At 49.4% G+C, this 19,445-nt stretch overlaps 1 protein-coding gene across 3 annotated transcripts; it reads right to left on the minus strand.

Annotated features, from left to right (window-relative positions):
• Positions 1–9: 9 nt before the first annotated feature.
• Positions 10–18,228, minus strand: HRK (harakiri, BCL2 interacting protein). Of its 3 annotated transcripts, none has more exons than XM_072953133.1 (3): positions 17,781–18,228; positions 16,699–16,764; positions 10–3,629 (listed from the first exon to the last, which is right to left on the minus strand). In XM_072953133.1, exon 1 carries the CDS (start codon positions 18,110–18,112, stop codon positions 17,837–17,839), a length of 276 nt encoding a protein of 91 aa, XP_072809234.1. In that variant the 5' UTR covers positions 18,113–18,228; the 3' UTR covers positions 10–3,629; positions 16,699–16,764; positions 17,781–17,836. The 3 variants fall into 3 exon arrangements, with proteins under 3 accessions (XP_072809234.1, XP_072809232.1, XP_072809233.1); XM_072953132.1 differs by lacking the exon at positions 10–3,629 and adding an exon at positions 14,791–15,682; XM_072953131.1 differs by lacking the exon at positions 16,699–16,764 and having other exon boundaries at positions 10–4,802.
• Positions 18,229–19,445: the final 1,217 nt, after the last annotated feature.

Below are 19,445 nucleotides of genomic sequence, written 5' to 3' on the forward strand. Positions count from 1 at the left end.
GTCTTTGGCTGGAAGCACACAACCAATTTTTTAATAAAGTCATTACAAATATGTACAAAGCGTCTCCAAGGTACGAAATTCCTCTTACGAAAGAGCATGACGAACCGGCAAGGGTAGAACCCAGAACGGAATGTCCCCAAGCTTATTGCCTCTCCAGCTGAGTCAGAGGCCTCACTGAGGTTCCAAACAGCCCCACAGCCATCCCTGCCACACACACGGGCTCCTGGGCGCTTATAGTGCAAAAGACCTTGAGGGGAGGAACTTGGGGGTTCAAGTGGGGGATGGGACGGGAAGGAGGTGAGAAAGTCTTCCCATGTCCTAGGAAGTAAGTTGAACAATGCATGTTTGCAAATGAGATGCTTGTCCCAGGGACCTTATAGAAATCAGGAACTCAAAAGTCAGGGAACAGATACATAAAATCCCCGACTAAACCATCTAGCCTGTCCTAGAGTGTCCCCAAATGCAACCTAAGTCAGGCTCCCCTGCTCCTTACTGGGCCCCAGGCTTGGGCTTGCCCTTGAACTAGTAGTGCCGTGGAACCAGCTCAGGAAGGGACCCAGTGTAGCAGGACAGGGAGCTCATGGACTTGGGGGATGTGGAGGGGGAGTCAGGCAAACCTGAATCTGGATCTTGGCTCAGCCTCTTCACTCTTTATATGCAACTTAGGCTAAATTTCATAACCTCTCTGAGCCTCAGCTTTCTCAGCTGTAAAATGGGAATCATAACAGCACTGTCTTCTGGAGTGAGCATGAGGAATAACTAAGGGGGAAACATGTAGAGCACTTAACACAGTGCTTGGGGGTGTGAGCCCACCATACATGGGTGCTTTCTTTACTGTGAAGCAGCAAGAACCAGTCTTTTCGTGCTGGGAATGAGTTGAGGTTGTCAGCTTTTGAATCGCCTTCATGGTAGCGTAGCTCTCAGTAAATATAAATACTATAAAATAACCTGCCAGCAAGGCTTAGGGACACAGTAATGACCTGTTAAATCTGTTAAACACCGTGAACCAGACTGGAAAGGGACGTTCAGCATCGTCTGGTTCCAAGCAGGTCTACCCCTCCATCATCAATACATAAGTCTCTTTCCAAAGGAGATTCTACAACCTGGCACACTGTAGGTGCTCAATAAACAGGTATTGAAAGAACAAATTAAACTTTTAAAAATAGCTTTTGGTTTACGCTTTAAAATGACACTCTTGATATCAACTTCCTCCCTCCATCAGCTCCCATGGGACTAGGCCAGGGTGTCTAGCCTGTCCCCTCACCCCCAAACCTGCTTCCGGCCCTGTGATTGGCCCAGATGGACTTAAGAAGTCATTCAGAAAAGGAACTGGTATCAACATTGAAGAACAAAATCTGTTTTCTGGTCACTGCAGCTTCTAATACCAGATGGACACTCAACAAGTCCACAGCAGCAAGCCAGTGTCCCCAAAAGATACTTGTGCAGGATCAGAGGAGGACTTTGCCAATTTCCCAGTGAGGGGAAGTGATATTTTGTCACTGTCAGAAACATGATAATAAAGCATGAGCTCAGATACATAAATTGTGAAACCAGAGTCACAGCTCCATTGTTCTGTGACAGTATTGTTTAAATCACCTTTTTCCCCCATCGAAATAGAGAAGAATTTTAAAATGAGACCACTGGAAGAAGTGGAAAAGAAGTCTCCAGTATCCCAATGAAAGAGGAACAAAATGGGAATTGAGTTCTAGGAGACACACAGCCTAGGACCATGGACAGCAGCCACAGAGGCACATGGGCTCCCCCAAAGAAACCTGTTACTCAAGCTCTATCTATGCCAAAGGGAATGTGAAATGGAACCCCCAAATCTGAAAAGGGGAAAAGAGATCTTATTTGCTCGTGGGGGTTGGGGGTAGAGGAGAGAAGCTTCCAGAAGGGAATGGATCTAAGTTGGAATGTTGATGTCCCAAGAGGTTCCAATCCCTGTGGTTCCTGGACCCCCATCCTCTGAGAACAACCAGGAAGGAGATCTTTCTGTTTTCTCCTCACCTCATTATGCAGCAAGCTACCTAAACGATGATCTCAGAGGCCTCCCTCTGCTCTGCACGGACACACACACACACACACACACACATTGCTGTCTGCTGAAACCCGATATGAGGTCTTTTTTTAAAATTTATTTCAAAGCCTCCCTCCCTCTCTCTCTCTCTTCACAGACGCTCTGCAGTGAAGCTAATCAAAATCAATGACTCCTTGGCAGCCAGAGAAAAGGGAGGGGGAAGAGAAGGAGGGATGGTGCCAGCACTTTGCACACTGTGGAAATATTTTTTTAAAAAAACCACCACCCCACTATCTCATGCAATTCAAGTAATGCAATAGGAGAGACGGTGGAGACAATATATACATATATATCATGCTTCAATTTCCTAATACAAATGTCCATCAAGAAGTCAAATCTCATATAAAAACAAGCATTAAAAACAACCCCTTGTCAAAAATCGGGGCAGTTGAGAAATGCACTCAAATTAATGATGTGCAAGAAAAAAGCCAGGATTAGATAAATACACAGTTTCTAATAATACAAGAGAATATGTACAAGGGACTTGGCTGTAAAGCTCCATCAGGAAGGTCCTGGGTGCCCAGTTCTCTCAGCAGTGTGGCTTCATTGAAATCAGTATTGCCCAAAACCCCAGCATTTGGAGTCTGGATTCTCTAGAGGAAATGTCATAAGCTAATCAGGGTCAAAAAAGGGATCTTCTGACCTTTAACCTGCATCTAGGTGGTCAGCTGTCCCCACTGCAGTCTGGAAGGCGCAGCCTTAAAGGAGCAGAAGAGAGCTGTGATCGCGTACAACTACAGTAATGAAAACCCCGGCCCCAGAAAATGGGGTAAGCGGGAAAGACTAGTGTCTGCACGTCGTATCATTCTAATTCATCTGCCTTCTCTAAGTTCTTGGCTTGGTGGGAATGCCACCTGCGGCTCTCTGCCGACCCTGCCTACACACCGTCTCCCTGTAAACGTTAACTGCAGGGAGGGCTCCAGCCCTGAAGGGAAACAAGTTCTCCAAAAATCAGCTTTCCTTTTTGTTCTGCTGAGTTCCAGGCTGTCTGGAGGAGAGGGGAAGCTGCCCTCACCTTCAGCAGTTCTGGATTGCATTTTTCTTTAAAGGGCTATTTAGGAAAACATAAGGCATGGTTTTTTGTTTTTTTGTTTTTTTAAAGAAAGAAAGACAGCTCCCAGCTTGCAGCAGCACTGAACGCTCCTGCATTCTAAAGGACCTGGTAATTTTCAGCAAAGCCCATGGGGAAGAATGGCTGTTTCAGCCCCATGTCAACCTTAAAATGGCTGATCCCTCTGCTGGCTTCTTAGAACTGGAAGGGTGTGCACTAACCAGCACCGCAGACCCCCTGTCCGTAGGTTCTGGGTGGTGATCTGCAAATCCAGCTTTGAAGAGCGACTGTCTGAACCTGCAGCCTGGTGCCTCACCATCTCAGTTTTGAAAAAGGCAGTGTGTGTCCTGCACAGAGGAATACCTGTTGTTGGATTTATTTTTAATGAAAGCAAAAAAATAATCATCGCTCCCTGAAGAGTCTTTGCAGCCAAGTCTCAGTCCAGCACACATCTTTTTCTTTTTTAGCCCTTCGAGAAACTTCTGAAAATAGTAGCTTATCCTGAAAAAAAAAAAAATCAGACCCTCTGTCAGTCAGTGAGATGCTGGTACATTTCATTTAAATGACCCTCTCCCTCCCCCAACCTCCCTTGCTTATAAATCACCCTTGACCACAACGTAGCCATTTCTTGGCTCTTTAATCTATAAAACCTAAGCCCTGAAATCCCCTTGGGGAGTTGGGGAGGCTGTGGACTGAACTCCCAGGATACTTCTGTGGGGGTGGAGGAGACTGCAAACAAGTCGTATGTGAGGTCAGCTTTCCACCGCGTAACCAGCAAGCCACTCAGTGCCATCCCCTCCACTTCCTCCCAGACCCCAAGGTTTGCTCCAAAACACCTCTGGATATTCATCCCCACGTAGAGAAAGAGAAAAGACTCTCAAGTGGCACTTTGTGACTGATCCCTTAAAAAAAGAGAATCCAAAACAGCAAAATAGAAATCTCTCTTGTTCCCGGGCCTTGCTGGTCTGGCCGCAGAATACCATGGCAGCACCAGCAAGAACACACTTAGCACCAGCAAAATTTAGGTGAAGCACCAGACACACCAGATTGGTAGGAAAAAAAATTCCATTTGTCTTGATGTGACAGTGGGACTAGCCATCTATCTAGGGAGGGAGAGAGATAGATTAGGACTTGTCAAGACTTAAGAAATGGAGGTATCCCAGACTGCCCCTACAGAATTGGCCCCAAGTCCTCCTCACTTTTTCTTTCTATTTTGCCTTTTGCAGTTTCACCTCGTCCTCCACCAGCATCCCTCCCAGGCGGTTGGTCGCCTCTGAGGCTAATCCCCACCAGTCTTTGCAGATTTTCTAGGTACACAGTAACGATCTCTCTTCCAGTGCCCCAGACAGGAAAGAGCATCAAAGTTCACATCGGAAGGTGCAGAAAAGGGAGGGGACCACGTCCTCAACAAGGCATGCACTGAATAGTAATATTCATGTTTTCTTTTTATATATATATATAGGGCTGTTTGTAAATAGCGTTGGGGTGTCTGTTTCTGCAGCTGGATGTCCAAGGGGCTTCCCCAGTCCCATTCCACGTTGCTACTATTGCTCCAGGCGCCGTTTTTATTCTCCACTTCCTTCTCGAAGTGCCAGCTGCGACCTTTCAAGCTCTGGGCTCCCCCTCAGGAAAACGGGAACCAGCTTTCTCCAAGGACACAGGGTTTTCACCAACCTGCAGAAATAAAGATTTGCAGTTCAGTCAGTAGGCACGTGCATCAGCCACTGAAGATGGTGTCAGTGTACTGGGCTCCTGCACACCCAGCCCCACGTGTCCTGTGTCGGGAGCTAGAGGGGATGGGAGAGAGCTGCTAGGTACCAAAGCTCTGATTATGGAAGACAGGTCCCCCTAAAATTAGTCTCGGTGCTGCCCCACCCCTCAAAGTCCTGTCCATGTAGCAGCTTTCCGTAAACATACATTTCCTTATGCACCCCCCCCATACACACACCCACCTCTGTTTTCAGACCTAGATGTTTGCATAGACATCTTCTGTGATAGGTAACCATGCTACTTTTTGGCTCCTCCAAATCAGGAACAGGACCGTCATCTATTCATTTCATAGATCCATATTCAAGGCAGACTTGCAGGACAGTCTCTGCTTGCCTGCATCCATCCATCCATCCATTCACTGCCAAACATGCCAGGCACTACCCTAGATGTTACAGATCCAGTGACAAAGTTCTTACCCTTAACGGGCTCAGAGGCCAAACAGAGGGAGACAGGAAGAAATTGGTAACGACAGTGTCACAAGGAGAGCATGCAATCTGGGTAAACTTGGGCTATGGGAGCCCAGAGGAGAGGTAGCTCATGATGGAGCAGGGGAGTCAGAGAAAGCTCCTCAGAGAAAGAGGCAAACCCCTGCTGAGTACTGAAGGATGCCAGGGAATTAGCCAGAATCAGTTGAGGTACTCCAGGCAGGACAGAAAAAACAGCATTTACCCAAGAGAATGGAAAACATTTGGCCACACAAAAACCTGTACATAAATGGCCCCAAAGTGCAAACAACCCAAATGTCCATCACCTGATGAATGCATAAATCAAATGGAGTACGTCCATACAATGGAATATTATTCGGCCATGAAAAGGAATGAAGCACTGATATATGCTACATGATGAACCTTGAAAACATGATGCTAAATGAAAGAAGCCAGGCATGAAGGGACAAATATTGCATGATTCTGTTTATAGGAAATGTCTAGAACAAGCAAATCTATAGAGACAGAAAGCAGATTCATGGCTGCCCAGGGCAGGGAAGGGGGGTTAGGGAATGCAAGTAACTGGGGAGTAACTGCTAATGGGTACAGGGCTTCTGCTGGGGAAATGAAAATGCTCTAAAATTGGTTGTGGGGAGGGCTGCACAACTTTGGAAATATAATAAAAGCCATTGACTTGTGCACTTTAAAAGGATGGATTTTATGGGATGCAAACTGTATCAGGAAGAGGAAGAGAAGGAGTAGAGGAAGGGGGTGCAGAGGGAGGGGGATGGGAGGGGAGGAAAGGAGAAGAAACGGGACACAGGAATGAATTACCATGACTATGTCAGGGAGCTTAATGAGGCTCAAGCAAAGACAGGAGGTTGGAGAGTTAGCAGAGGAGGTAAAAACAACTCACACATGACTCTAAAGCAGGTGGTGTGAGAACTGCCGTGTGAGGGATGCAGACCGAGTCTCTCCAGGGGTATGTATAGACGTAGATACGATGTATAAATATGTGTAGGAGAGAAAGGGGGAGAGAGAGCACTTTATGACCTTCAAGTGGGAAAAAGTCCGGGATGTTGACTTGTAGGAACTGCACCAACAGGCTAGCTCCCTTGGCCTCTGGCCTCCTGCCAGGTCTAGTTCGCAGAAGGCAGTAATGCGACAGTGAGATCAGGGCACAGATCAGCCACAGTGCCTGCCAGGAAGCCCTCCAGTGCAGCTCCAGGAGCCTCTCCAGGCTCCGCGTCCTATTCCTTCACCTCACTTTCAGGCCGGGGGTGCTGCAGGGTCCCTCACTGATTTCCTAAACTCTGCCCACCCTTTGTCATCAAACCTTAACTAAACTCTCCTGATGACTCACTTTAGGGGTGCTCTCTGCCTCTTATTTGGATAATGATACAACTGCATGAAAGAGGGGAGTCGTACATTAGCTACACTAGCTGACAGTCACAAGGTAACTGCAAACCTTTTGCCTTGGAGCTGCTCAGGTGCAGGGTGAAGACCCTGCAGCCCGCCGTCGCCCACCAGCCTACCATTCCCGCACCAGCCCCTGTTCCCCTCCTAGCCCATCAGGGCACAAGTGCAGGAGACTGTCTGCTTTACTGTGTAGCTGCCCTAGGTATTCAAGGAATACTGAATCAGAGTCATCCATCAACTCAGTTGAGAAACACACTTGATTTAGTTTATGGAAACCAGCTTCTGTAACCCCTAAAAAAAAAATCTCACTTTGTTGTGTAGTTATACTAACCTATGGAATGAAAGTCAGTGGAACCCTGTAGCATCAGCCTAAAGTTATGATGCTGCCTTAAACACGGCGACAAAATGGAAGGCTGGAGGGAGAGAAAGGAACCACATTTATTAAGCACCTACTGTGTGCTGTTGAGTGTGTTGACTTTGTGCTAAGCATTGTTCTCTGCACGAGATAAAGCCGAGTGCCTGTCTTCAGTCTGCCTCCCGTCTCACTGGGGAAGACATGAAATATCAGAGCCCAGGACTGTAACAGACCATCGTCTGCAGGTGTGTTTATAGCCCAGCAGTCAGGATGCGATTACCCTCACCAGGAAAAATTCAGAGTGGAAGCTGGATTTGAACGGGGCCTTGGAGACACACATACATACTTCGTCCACATTTGGAAGAAGACAGGATTGTTTTGGTGGGGAGAGGACCTGACTGAGAAAGGTGCAAGGGCAGTGACAAAGTATGGCTCAAACAGGGGACCACGATAAGCGGGGAAGTGCACCTGAATGTGGTGACAGCGGAGGTTGTGTCGACACCTGAGTTGAATGGAGATGATGAAGGCAACGTAACCATGGCATCAGGAGAGAAACGCTATCGTTTTCTTGCAAAACTAGGGCCAGCAAATGATTTTCATTTTCCCTACCTGTAAATCACTGAGCCTGTATGTAATGAGTCTTTCTAAGGCTTTCCCAGGGCTGCTAAGTGGACAAATTCCTGTGCCTGTGATGTATTGGTTACAGGTTGGTGACCACAGTGAAAGGGGAACATCAGAAGCACACCTCTGCGTGGCATCAGCGAGCCAGGGGACACCATGTCATCACAGTCAGAGGGTGGGCCTGTGCATACGCTGTTGGGGGATTTTTAATTGGATGCCCTAGACTAGGGATCCAGCCCACAGAAGCAGTCACATAAATGTGCTCAAGGATGTTCCCTCCAGCTGTATGTGTAATGAATTTGGAATTTATTACAAATTTGAAAACAATCCCCGTGTATTTATTGGTAGGAGACTGGGTTAACAAAGGAAGCTACGTGCATATTAGAAAGAGGCAAATCTAAACGTGACTAAGACAGAAAGATAGCTATGATTCTTAACTGAAAAGAGCAAATGGCCAAATAGCAGGATCCCAGATGTTTTTTCCTTTAATGAATGTGTGTGTGTGTGTGTGTGTGTGTACACAAATATCTATCTCTATCTACATATCCATACTAAAAGGTATGGCACAAGGGCAAAACAGTGTACTGGTTAAGAGCCCAGACTCTGGCGCTCAACACTCAGCACCTGAATTGGAATCCTAATTCAGACATGTAAAAGCTGTGTGACCTTGGACCAGTTATGAACCTCTCTGGGCATCAGCTGTCTTATATGGAAAAAGCAGACAGTAATAGTGAATCTCACTGTGTTGATGTAAGGACTGAAGGTATTAACATATGTGAGGCACTTAGAAGTCTGGCACATAGCAAGGTCTGCCTTTGTTGTGGTTTTTATTGTTGTTTTAATGTACTTCAGACTCAAAGTTACCCCAAGGGAGCAGCTTTGGGGGCACAGTAAAAGAGCATTTACAGTACTTAATACACTTTAACTCTGTATCATTTATGTATTTTTTTCTTTTCTTTTTTTGCAAGGAGCAAGGAGTCATTGTACAATTTAAAACTAGTTTAAAAACATAAAGGCCACCGCCCCCTAGGAGCCACTTGTCCTGCCCCTGGGATGTTTTTCCTCAAACTTGGCTCATAAGGAACTTTCTCAAATGCTGACTCACAATCAAAGCTCACAACTGAAGAGACTCATGAAACGCCTTTGTAAAAATGTCCCTTATTTCCACTTTTCACCCACAGAGTGGAAGGGCAGGCGGGCAGAGGGGAGAACAGGAAACCTGGAGACCCTACTTGGGGTGCTGCAGGTGGGAAGTTGTGAGCTGTGAACCTGCTGCAGTGTTAGACAAAGCAGAAGCCTCACTCCCTTGTTCCTACAGCTGAGAAGAGCCTCGTCTTGATGCACGGTAGTTATCCCTATGCCTTGGTTTCCCCGTCTGTAAGGTGAAGGAGTTGGGTTAGGCGATTTTTAAAGTCATGTCTACCTCTGGCTACCAGAACGGTGACCTCTTTGGATTATAGATCTTTTGAGACTTGGGTCAAAGCTATGGTTTCTCTCTGAAGTTAGGGGAGGGGGATAGAGGAAGATGAAATCAGCCAATTTTGTGTCTCATTTCTGGGGGTTCCTAAATGCCCTGAGTCTCTCCCAGATGCATTCATTCATTTACTCACCCATCCATCCATCTATTCATTAGTAGTCAGTGAATGCCTGCTCCGTGCTGGTCACTGGGCCAGGTGCTGGGATACAGTGAAGGGCAAAATAACAGGATGAGGGCCCTCCAGGGACCTGGAGACCAGTGTCCCCCAGGTTGGGGAGTCTCGTCCTAGAGGTTCCCCCAGCCCTGGTGCAGGGGCTTAAGAAGGCTGTTGGTGAGTCACTGCACTGGTGGGCGGGGGGCAGGATTAGCAACCACTTTCAGAAAAGCCCCCTAAGGGTTCCCACCATCCTCTGACTATAGGCACATGAACTGAAATTTATACCAAATAAGAACAACACTATCCCACAGTATCATTTACCATTTTCTCCTATTTTCTAAACACCAGTGACATGCCTTATACTGCCCAGAAGGCAGAGGGGCATGCCTAAGGTCACACAACTGGTAAATGGCAGATCAGGACCTGATCTGAAAGTCCACCTGACTCCGAAGTCCATTCTGCTTTCCACCAAGCTGTCCTGCCTCACCATAAAATCTGGGTGAACGAGATAAACAGTTACCAGCAGTTAAACTTTCTGAATCCAGAATTAGGCCCCATGATGTGCCAAGAGGCTAAAACGTTTTCAGTACGGGCTATCTTTGAAGGTGGTACCTCTTCTCAAATCCATCCCATAGCTCCAGACACATACGCAATCTCTGAAGACCCCTCCAAAAATACTTCATCTACATTTCCCCACCATCAGTATGTTAGTATCCTATGGTATTTATTAAGCCCCATGTGCCAGATCTAAGAATATCAGATGAATGTGGTGCACGGCTGTACCATGGTGACAGGTACAGCCAGGCAGGCAAGGAAGCTCTCCAAACCCTTGGTGACACTGCTGCAACTTGGAATCTTTCCCTGAAGCTGGGATGGGCACGCCAGGGGTCATCAGCACTCGTGCACTCCAACAATGGCTAGAGGTGTGGTCCACGAAGACTATTCCATAAGAAGACAACACAGATTTAACTGAGGATGGTCACAGCCAGCTCCAAGCCAAGCTGATAATCACATTATGCCAGTGATATAAATGAGAAATGGGAACAAGTGTCAGAGTTTATCTAGAAAGTCCTTCTGGGTCTTTACCACAAGATTTTATACTTTATACTCGTTAAACAACCCTTATAATAAAAGAATGTTTTTATACACTTTGATATCAAACTTCCACTGATGGGCATTCTTGTGCCTAAAGAGTGATACCCCAGGATGCGCTGCATCACACTAGAAATAATCTAACTGCCCAATAATAGCAGACTAAGAAGGTAAATGATGGAACAGTCAAACAGTGAAATACTAAACAACCTTTAAGAAATGTGTCATAGAAACTGTTATAAAGCACAGAGAAATGTCCATGATACAATGACTAAGTCAGATTACAGAGAATGTATTCAGAGGGATTCCATTTGTTAAAGTACTGCTCAGTGCATTCTTTTAAATGGAAAGAAATCTATCAGAATATTAACAATGGGTAGTGAGATTAAAAACAATCAACTAAAGTTTTCTTTTATTCAGTATTTTCTAAGTTTTTGATAATGAACTTGTAATATTTTTGTAATCAAGAAAGAAGCTATTTTTAAAAAGGAATATTGTATTAAGTTTCCCAAGGCTATTGAATTCCATCTTGCCCAAGTCTGTGGCCTGTGGAGCAGAGGTTCAAAGATGGCAATGCTCTGTGGGGCAGCCAATTTTCTCTGCACAGGGGAGTAAAGGAACTTTCTCTTTTCCTGGGTAACCAGCAATACTGAAAGGACGCATTTCCCTGATGTGGGCTAAAGCGTCAGTAGCACGGGCACCAGTTTAGGGCAGGAAGGAGGGAGGAGACACAATACTGACTTAAATGATGAAATTTCTTAGGTGATGGAAATCCAGCCAGTACCCACAACGTTCTGGAGGGTGCTCAGGGTTGGGCATCAGGGAGCTGGTTCGGGGACCAGACCTCTCAGACCTCGGCTGGAGGTGAACTAGTTCATTTCCACTGAGAGGCTGGGGCGGGGGGGGGGGGGGTCAGAGCCAGGGTCTCCTGCCCCTGCCCTGAGGTCTAGGAGCATCTGAGGCCAGGGGCTAGGACTAATTTATCTCCACATCCCTGTATCCTGTTGCCTGTCTCTGAGCTGGTGCTCAATTCAAGTTTGCAAACGCATGAGGATAGAACATAGCCCCATTAATTGCACTGCTTCTAATTCCCCTCTTGTCAAGTGCCTCTACATGTGCTGTCGGCACCTGTGAATCCCTTTACAACAAAACTCAACCTCCCTACCACGACCTGATCTAGCCCCTGCCTACCTCTCTGAGTTCCTCTCCACCAAGTTCATGTGATGTTAGCCCACTGCTCATTTTTCTCTTCCTCAAACACACTGTGTAGAAATCTCACCTCCAGGGCACTGGATGTGCTATTATTCTCTCTTCCTAGAACACCTCTCTTCCAAGTGCCCTGTCTGGCTTCTTGTCACTCAAGTCACTAGTCCCTTGGTTCCTCCTCAAAGTGGCCATAGCCAGGCACTGCAGGTAAGGAGTGCCCCAGGCGCTCTCTATGACAGGCATACCTCGAAGATATGATATATATATATATGTTTTTTTGTTTTGTTTTTTACTAAATAGAAGGTTGGTGGCAACCCTGCATCAAGCAAGTCTATCGACACCATTTTTCCAACAGCATTGCCTCACTTCATGTCTCTGTGTCACATTTGGGTAATTCTCACACTATTTCAAACATTTTCATTATTAGTATATTTGTTATGGTGACCTGTGATCAGTGATCTTGGACGTGATTATTGCAAAAAGATTACGACTTACAGAAGGCTCAGATGGTGGTTAGCACTTTTTAGCAATAAAGTGTTTTTAATTGAGGTTCGTACATTGTTTTTAAAGATGGTGCTTTTGCACAATTAATAGATCACAGTATAGTGTAAACATAACTTTTTTAAAAATTGAAGTATAGTCAGTTACAATGTGTCAATTTCTGGTGTACAGCACAATGTCCCGAGCATACATACATATATATATATATATATATATATATATATATACACATATATTCATTTTCATATTCTTTTTCATTAAAGGTTATTACAAGATATTGAATATAGTTCCCTATGCTACACAGAAGAAATTCATTTTTTATCTATTTGTAAACATAACTTTTATACACACTGGGAAACCAAAACATTCCTGACTAGCTTTATTGCAGTGGTCTGTAATCAAACCCGCATACTTCTGAGGTACATTTCCTTTGTGTAGTCTTCAGAGCTCTCAGCGCTTTCTGAAATTGTCTCTGTTAGAACCGCATAATCCCCAAATGGCCACAACAATATCTCCTCTCCCACTTGGTAGTCTAGAACCTTGCCACTCCCCCATGGGGTGGTGTCTAACTCCACTCCCCTTAAATCTGGGTCAGCTTATGACTTGCTTTTAACCAAAGGGATTTCTAAAGCTGGGTCAGAAAAGGCAAAGCAGCTTCCACTTGCCCCACCCCCGCCCTGGGATGTTTGCTTTTGGAGCTCTAAGACACCAGGTCAGAATCCATTTACTCTGAGGCTGCCATGCTTGCTGTGGGGAAGCCCAGGCCACAACAGGAGGCTGAGTATAGATGCTCTGATTGGCCATCCCAGCCAGCACCCAGCATCAACAATCTGGAAATGAAGATTCCCCTCCCACAACCCCCACCATGACTCCAGCCCCCAGCCAGCCAGGAATAGAGCCAAGTAACCCCTGCTATGCCTGGTCTGAATGTCTAACCCACAGAACAGGTGAGCATAATCAAAGAGCTGTTTTAAACCACTAAGTTTTGGAGTAATTAGTTATACAGCAACAGCAACCAGAACAATCTTTATTGATTCATCATCTGTCTCTTACCATTAAAAGGTGGGTTCCATGAAAGCAGGGGCTTCTGTGTCCTTCCTGGGTCCACAGTGCCCTGCACACAGTAGGCACTCAATAAGTAATAGGTGAATAAGGGAAAGAAGCTGAATTTGGGAAACAGTAATAGTCATCTTGTATCGTTTCTGATTGATTCATGTCTTCATCATAGTTATTTTGTATCCACTATGTGACAGGCAAGTTGCCAAGGGTTAGGGATACTGTGGGGCAGCTCTTGGGAAATGCTGTCACACACAGTGATCAGAAGGGAAACAGAAGCCCTCACTCCACTCCTCCCTACCCCAAATGTAGGCCTGAAAAGCTGACTTTTCAAAAACCAGAGGTGCAGTTGCTAAATCCACCCAGCCCACATCTGGGGGTATGTTTATCCCCGGGTGTGGCTGTTTTTCCATCCACAGCTCAGTCACTTGTGCTCTGGCCTCTCACTGGGCAAGCAGGTGACTACAGACAGGGACCACGTGGCAGAAAGGCTGCCATAGTCCTGCACATCTGGCTCCTTCCCAGGAGGGGGGTAGGTTCCTCCCCACCCTCCTCAACCCCCAACAACTTTCTCCCCTTCAGCTCCCTCCTTTCCTTCCTTGCCTAGGCTTTCAAGCTCTAAAAGTAATCCTAGCAGGGGTGCAGCCTCTGGGAGGGAGGCCTGAGGGATGGGCCTCCAGGTTTAACCACTTAATCCCCAAAGTACCTGCCAAGAACCAGTTAGCATGTCTGGTGGGCAGGCCAGGCCGTCATTAATTCATTAAAGCAGGCTCCTGCTGGCCCATTATCTTCTCTGCAGCTGACCATGTAGCCTCTTGGGCGTGCAGAGTCCCCCTTTCTCCCCTCTCCTTAGTCTCAAGGCAAGGTTCTACCCACCCCTGGTCCCCTCTCCCAGACAGATTCCTCCTTCTCTCTCCCTCCCCGCCCCCTCCCAAAGCACACTTCTTCCTCCCTCCCACGCCTCCGCCAGCCAGCACTCACCATAAAGCATCTTTTGTTCCTTCTCCTGTATCTTCCAGCAGTGACTGGTTAAATCATACCCATTCTCCTCCTGGCCTCCCCAGCCTCCAAGGAGCCTCCCCCAGGCCCTCTCAGAAAGGGAATCTCTCTAATGCAGGAATTCGAGGCTCACTGCCCCCTCTGCTTGCTGCCTGGTATCTCCTCCTCCCCTGCACCCTTCAAGTCATTGGAGGGGCTGCGTGCTGCTGCAGGCCCTCAAAGACAGAAACTCCAATTCCAGTTCTGACATTGCCGCTGATCCTTTGGGATGACTCAGGTGGACTCTCTCTGCCTCAGTTTCCCCTTTGAAACAATAAGAATGGCATTAACCTTTCCATAACATCCTCTGATGATTCTGATAAGTGCCAGGCACTGCACTGGGCACTTGAAATGGATGCTCTCCCATCAACCTCCCAACAACCTTGATAGAGATACAGCTCCAGTTTACAGATACAGGCTCAGAGAGGTTATGGTTCTTACCCAAGGTCACACTGCCAGAAATTTCCTAGGCTGGGACTTAAATCCAGTTCCATCTGACCCTAAAGCCATGCTCTTAACTGCTATACTGTCCTGGTCCACATGGCCCTGATTCCCCAGGTGGCAAGCAGGAATGATATGGAATCACCAGCAATGACAATGGTAAAATGTTGTCTACCTTGGGAAAGAAAGATATTAAATGCGTAATCATAGTCATGATAGCTCCCTTTTATTTTTCTTTTTTATGTACCAGGCACTGTTTTAGAGCTTTCTGCATATGATTTCGTTTTACTCTCTTGACAACATCTATGCATTTAGGTACCACTATTGTCCCCACTTTACATATGGGACAGCTGGGTCTCAGGGGTTCTTTCTGGATTTTGTTTGTTTGTTTGATGGGACTTCTGAGAAGAGTATTGCCGGCTCACAGTACAGGCTCAAAACAAGTTTGCTGGGACTGCTGTTGTGCATATAGTAAAGCTCAACCCTTAACGCCTAAGAAAATGGTCAGTCCTAGTGGCTGACTCAGGCCTCCCTGGAACACCTTCGGAACCCTGTGAGCATCCCCACTTACCCTCTGGGATAGGAAATGTGGAGAAGACCACAAACAGCACTCAACAAACTCTTTCTCCAGGGGATTTCCTTTCACTTCTTCCTAACTTACCGAAGGCTGGGAAAAGATAGGTTTCCCCCAATCAAGCCAAAAGCTCAAGAAAGGCCCGGGTTGTAGGTAGCAGGGAGAGGATCCAAGTCCTGGGGATAGGGGCGGAGCTTGGGAGACCCGGAATGGGAAACCCCGGGATGCGGGCACAGTCATCAGAGGGAGCGAGGTGTGACGCTCCAGGAAAACTGTGCTGGGCATCCTGGGGTCTGGGCAGCAGACGCGGAAGGACCCTAGAGGGTGTGGTTGCTTGGGAAGTCCGGAAGCGACACAGTAGGCGGGAGGAGAACCCAGGGGTGTGCTGAGGCGGTGACCTGGAGTCGGGACGCAGCACAGGACTTTGGGACAGAAGCAGAGTGAGGAGGGAGAAATAAATTCTTCCGTTTCAATATCTGCTGACGCCGCACAAGCGAAATTCCTCCCCGCCCCCTCCCCTTGCCCCGTGGGTCCTCCCCCGCGCCCGAGCGCAGAGGGGCGCGCTCCATCCGCCGCTGGCGCCCTCGCAGAGGTCTCGGATCACCTCCCAGCCGACAGCCTTCTCCTGGGGGCCCTGGGAGCAGCCTCAGCCCCGACGCGCACACAGCGCACACACAGCCTTCCTCGGGCTGGGCATTCTCCGCCCGCTGGGTGGGGTGCCCAGCATCCCTCACCGCCTAGTCCTGGTAAGGGAGCGCTTCTCCAACCTTGCCTGGACCCCAAGACATGAGGAAGCCCTCTTCTCCATCTCTACTGGATTCCTCTCGGTCCCCATCTTTGTAACCCACTTTCCCACTATCTTATTCTCCAAGAAGTCTCTTTTTCTCCAGCTCCTCCGCCTTTCCTCATCTTGCCACCGTTTTTCCTCTTCCTCCTCTCCCACCTTCCTTCGGCCTTTCTCTAAATTTCACACTTTGGGCTTCGCGTCTCTTGTTCGACTCCCTTTTTCTACACCCCCGCCCCGCGCCCCATCCAAAACGGTCCTGCCCCTAGGATTCAGCAATCTCATTGTGGTCCCCTGCGGTCGAGGGTATCCCCGGGCCTCTCTTCCGGGAGCAGTAGATGGGACCTCCAGGACCCGGGCAAAGACTGCCCAGAAGAGCGCACCTCTCTTCGCCAGCGCCCGGGCTGCGCCGGCCCACGCGACATCTGTCGCCCGCGCTCCCGGCTCACACCCCGCGCACCCCCGCAGCTTCCAGGGCGCTGCCACCCCCCACGCTCCGGCTGCCACCTCTCCCAGCGGGCGCTGCGCCAGCTTCCCAGGGTGTCGTTGCACCGTGGGGCTCGGCTGCGACCTGGGCGCTTGGCGTCCGTGGACCATGGCAACCTGATCCTGGCCTTCCCACCTTCGACCTTCACTTTCCAGGCCTAGACCCACCTTTGTTGGGCGCAGCCTGATTCCCTCCATCGCCATTCTCTACGGCTCTCCTCTCTATTTCAGAATCTGAAAAGACAATCCTTACATGTTCGCTCCCGTAAAGCGCCGAGCACAGTGCCAAGCGCACAGCTGGAGCTCAGTAATTCCCCAACCCCAAGGACCTAGCACACAGTAGGTGCTCAGTACCATTCTGCCTCTGGTACCAAACATACTAGGTGTTCAATACTCACACCCCACCCCCACCCCCACGCATTGCCAAGCATTCTGCAGCCTCTGAAACATTCCCTTCGTCAACGGGGCTGGGCACCCCAGAAGCTCAGTCAATGCTCTTTCATTAAGGCTTCCCCCCTTGGAGTTTCTCTAAGAGCCTCAGATCCCAGCCCACTTCGGGGCATCTCCTTCATCTTAGCTCCCTATTTCGTGAAAAGGAAGCCAAGCTCCTTAAACGGGACACCGCTGCTAAGAAGCAGCGAAGAAGTTGGCAGAGCAGAGGAAAACTAAGAAGTGTGCGGGCTTTAGGGAGAAAGACAGAGCCGGCCAGAAACCTGGAGGAGGAGAAATTCGCGAGATGCGCTCGGGGCGCCCGAGGACGGGCAACAGGAAGTGGAGAAGTGACATTTAGGAAGCAGAGGGTCTGGCGCTGAGGTGATGGAGACCGCGGCGACTTAGGACCAGCGGGCGACTTGGAAGAAGACTAGGGACTTGTCTTGAAACTGCGATAGATTACAATTCTTTGGTGTGGCTGGTGACTCTTCTCTCACAGCAAGCACACTTTACTTCCACTGTATGTTTGCCTGAAAGGCTGGTGGGGCTTATAGAGGCCAAAGTCCTTCCAAAGCCACCCCGCTGGAGGGAGTGGCAAGATGCGCTTAAGGAGTCTCAGACAAGGGGCAGAAACGGTGGACGTGATGCTTGGAAGGAGAGATGGGGACTGCGAGGAGGGGGACGGAGATCCTTGCGAGAGAAGGGAGCAGAGGAAGGAGATGGGAAGAGAAGAAAGCCGCACTTGGGGCTCTCTCGCTCCCCAGCCAGCCCCGCGTCTCCAGTCCCCAGCCGCCGCGCCCTGGCGCTCGCTCGCGTACCTGTTGCTCGCTCCGGCTGGGTCTCGGCTCCGGCCCCACCAAGAAGCCCTGCGTTCCTACAAGTTCCGCCTGCCGAGCAGCCAGGCCGCCAGCGCCGCCACCTGCGCGGCCGCGCACAGCCAGGGCCAGTAGGTGGGGAGCGCGCTGGGCGCCGGCGCCCTGCGGCTCCGCGCGCGGCGCCGCCACATGGTGCGCTGGTGCAGCTCGTCGCCGAGTGCCTTGAGCCGGGCGGCCGTGAGCTGCGCGGCGGACGAGCGCAGACCCAGGCGGCCCGCGCTGCAGGCGCACACGGCCGGGGGGCCGCGGCCGCGGTGCAGGGGGCACGGGCACATGACCGCTCGCCTCGCTCCCTCCCCGCGTCGGGCCGCCCCTCGCCTCCTCTCCCTCCGGCCTTTGCGCCCGCCTCCGCCGCTCTCCAGCCGCCGGGGGCCTCCCCTGGACACCAAGTTTCTCCTTGTGTTGTGCGTTTGTTGTGCTGACGGCGCTATTATTAATTAAAGTGTCACATGGTGGAGGGGGGCGGGGAGGGCGCGGGGAGGGGGGTTACATCATCCGGCCCCCCGGGGGGGGCTGCAGGCAGAAGAAACCGAGAGGTAACTTTTAACCCTAGCAGCGCCGGCAGCGAGGGGGCGCGCGGGTTGGGAGAGGAGGAGCACCCGGCGCTGGGACGCCTGCAGGCACCGGCCGCGGGTGTCCGGGACTTGGGGGGTCGCGGGAGACCCCCGAGGAGGCGTGGAGCGCCAAGCAAGGTTTTCTCCTTCCTATTTTCCCGAATTCAGTTCCAGTTCCGATTTGGCGAGGGGAGCAGTCTTGTTTGCCGTTTTGAGTGAAGCTGTTACCGAATTCGGCTGCCTCATTCAAAAATATTCCGAAGCTATTGTTTCGTTTGGGAGAGATGGGTCGATTCAAAATCTCTTGAGAGGGCCAGATTCAACCCAACTTGCGTACTTTCAGATCTGACTCGGCACCTGTAGGCTGCGAATTTGAGCACAGACGACACACGCCCCCACCCCTGTCTGAGTTACGCCACCAGACACTAAAGCGCCCCCAGCACCGCTAGAAGCCTTGATGGAGGCGGGTGGAGGGTTAGGAGGTCGACTCTTAGCATCGGCCCTTCGCGGCGCACCGCGCCTACCTGCCCCCCTCCCCAAAGATCTTCCCAAGGGGTTTTCCAGAAGAAAATTTATTTTTGTCTGCTTCCTTTGTGAATATTACTTTCCCGCCTGGGTTAGTTTCTAGCAGTGATTTAATGCGCAATGGAGACTCTGAGGGGTCTGTGGGGTAGGAGATGGACGGCATGGGAGACTTGAGCCTCCTTTTTTCCAGTCTGAGAGCTGCCCCTGTGCCCTTCCAGACTAGAAAATCTGGAGTTGTCCCTGCTGGTGGAGGTACAGATGCGCGACGGGGCTCTCAGGATTCACTGGGGGAGACAGAGACCTTCACCCATCTTAAATCCATTGGCATTCAGAAAACGAGGGAACCTCGAGGTGGCTCCAAGCTGGTCTTCTAAATCCTGATAAGACAGCTCTTATCTGCCACTTCTCACTGGCAGAGTGTTTCCAAGGCCTGATAAATCCTTCAGTCACTTAGAAAAGATTCTTCAAGACTGTGAACTTAGTTTGGGTCTGGGTTTATCATGGAACGAGTTCCCCTTGGCCTGGAGCA

The sequence above is a fragment of the Vicugna pacos genome, chromosome 32 (genome assembly GCF_048564905.1).
Source record: "Vicugna pacos chromosome 32, VicPac4, whole genome shotgun sequence".
In the NCBI taxonomy this organism is placed as follows: Eukaryota; Metazoa; Chordata; class Mammalia; order Artiodactyla; family Camelidae; genus Vicugna; species Vicugna pacos.

Bases quoted from the DNA above. Each gene is read 5' to 3' on its own strand.
- HRK (XM_072953131.1), bottom strand. From the start codon at position 18,112: ATGTGCCCGTGCCCCCTGCACCGCGGCCGCGGCCCCCCGGCCGTGTGC.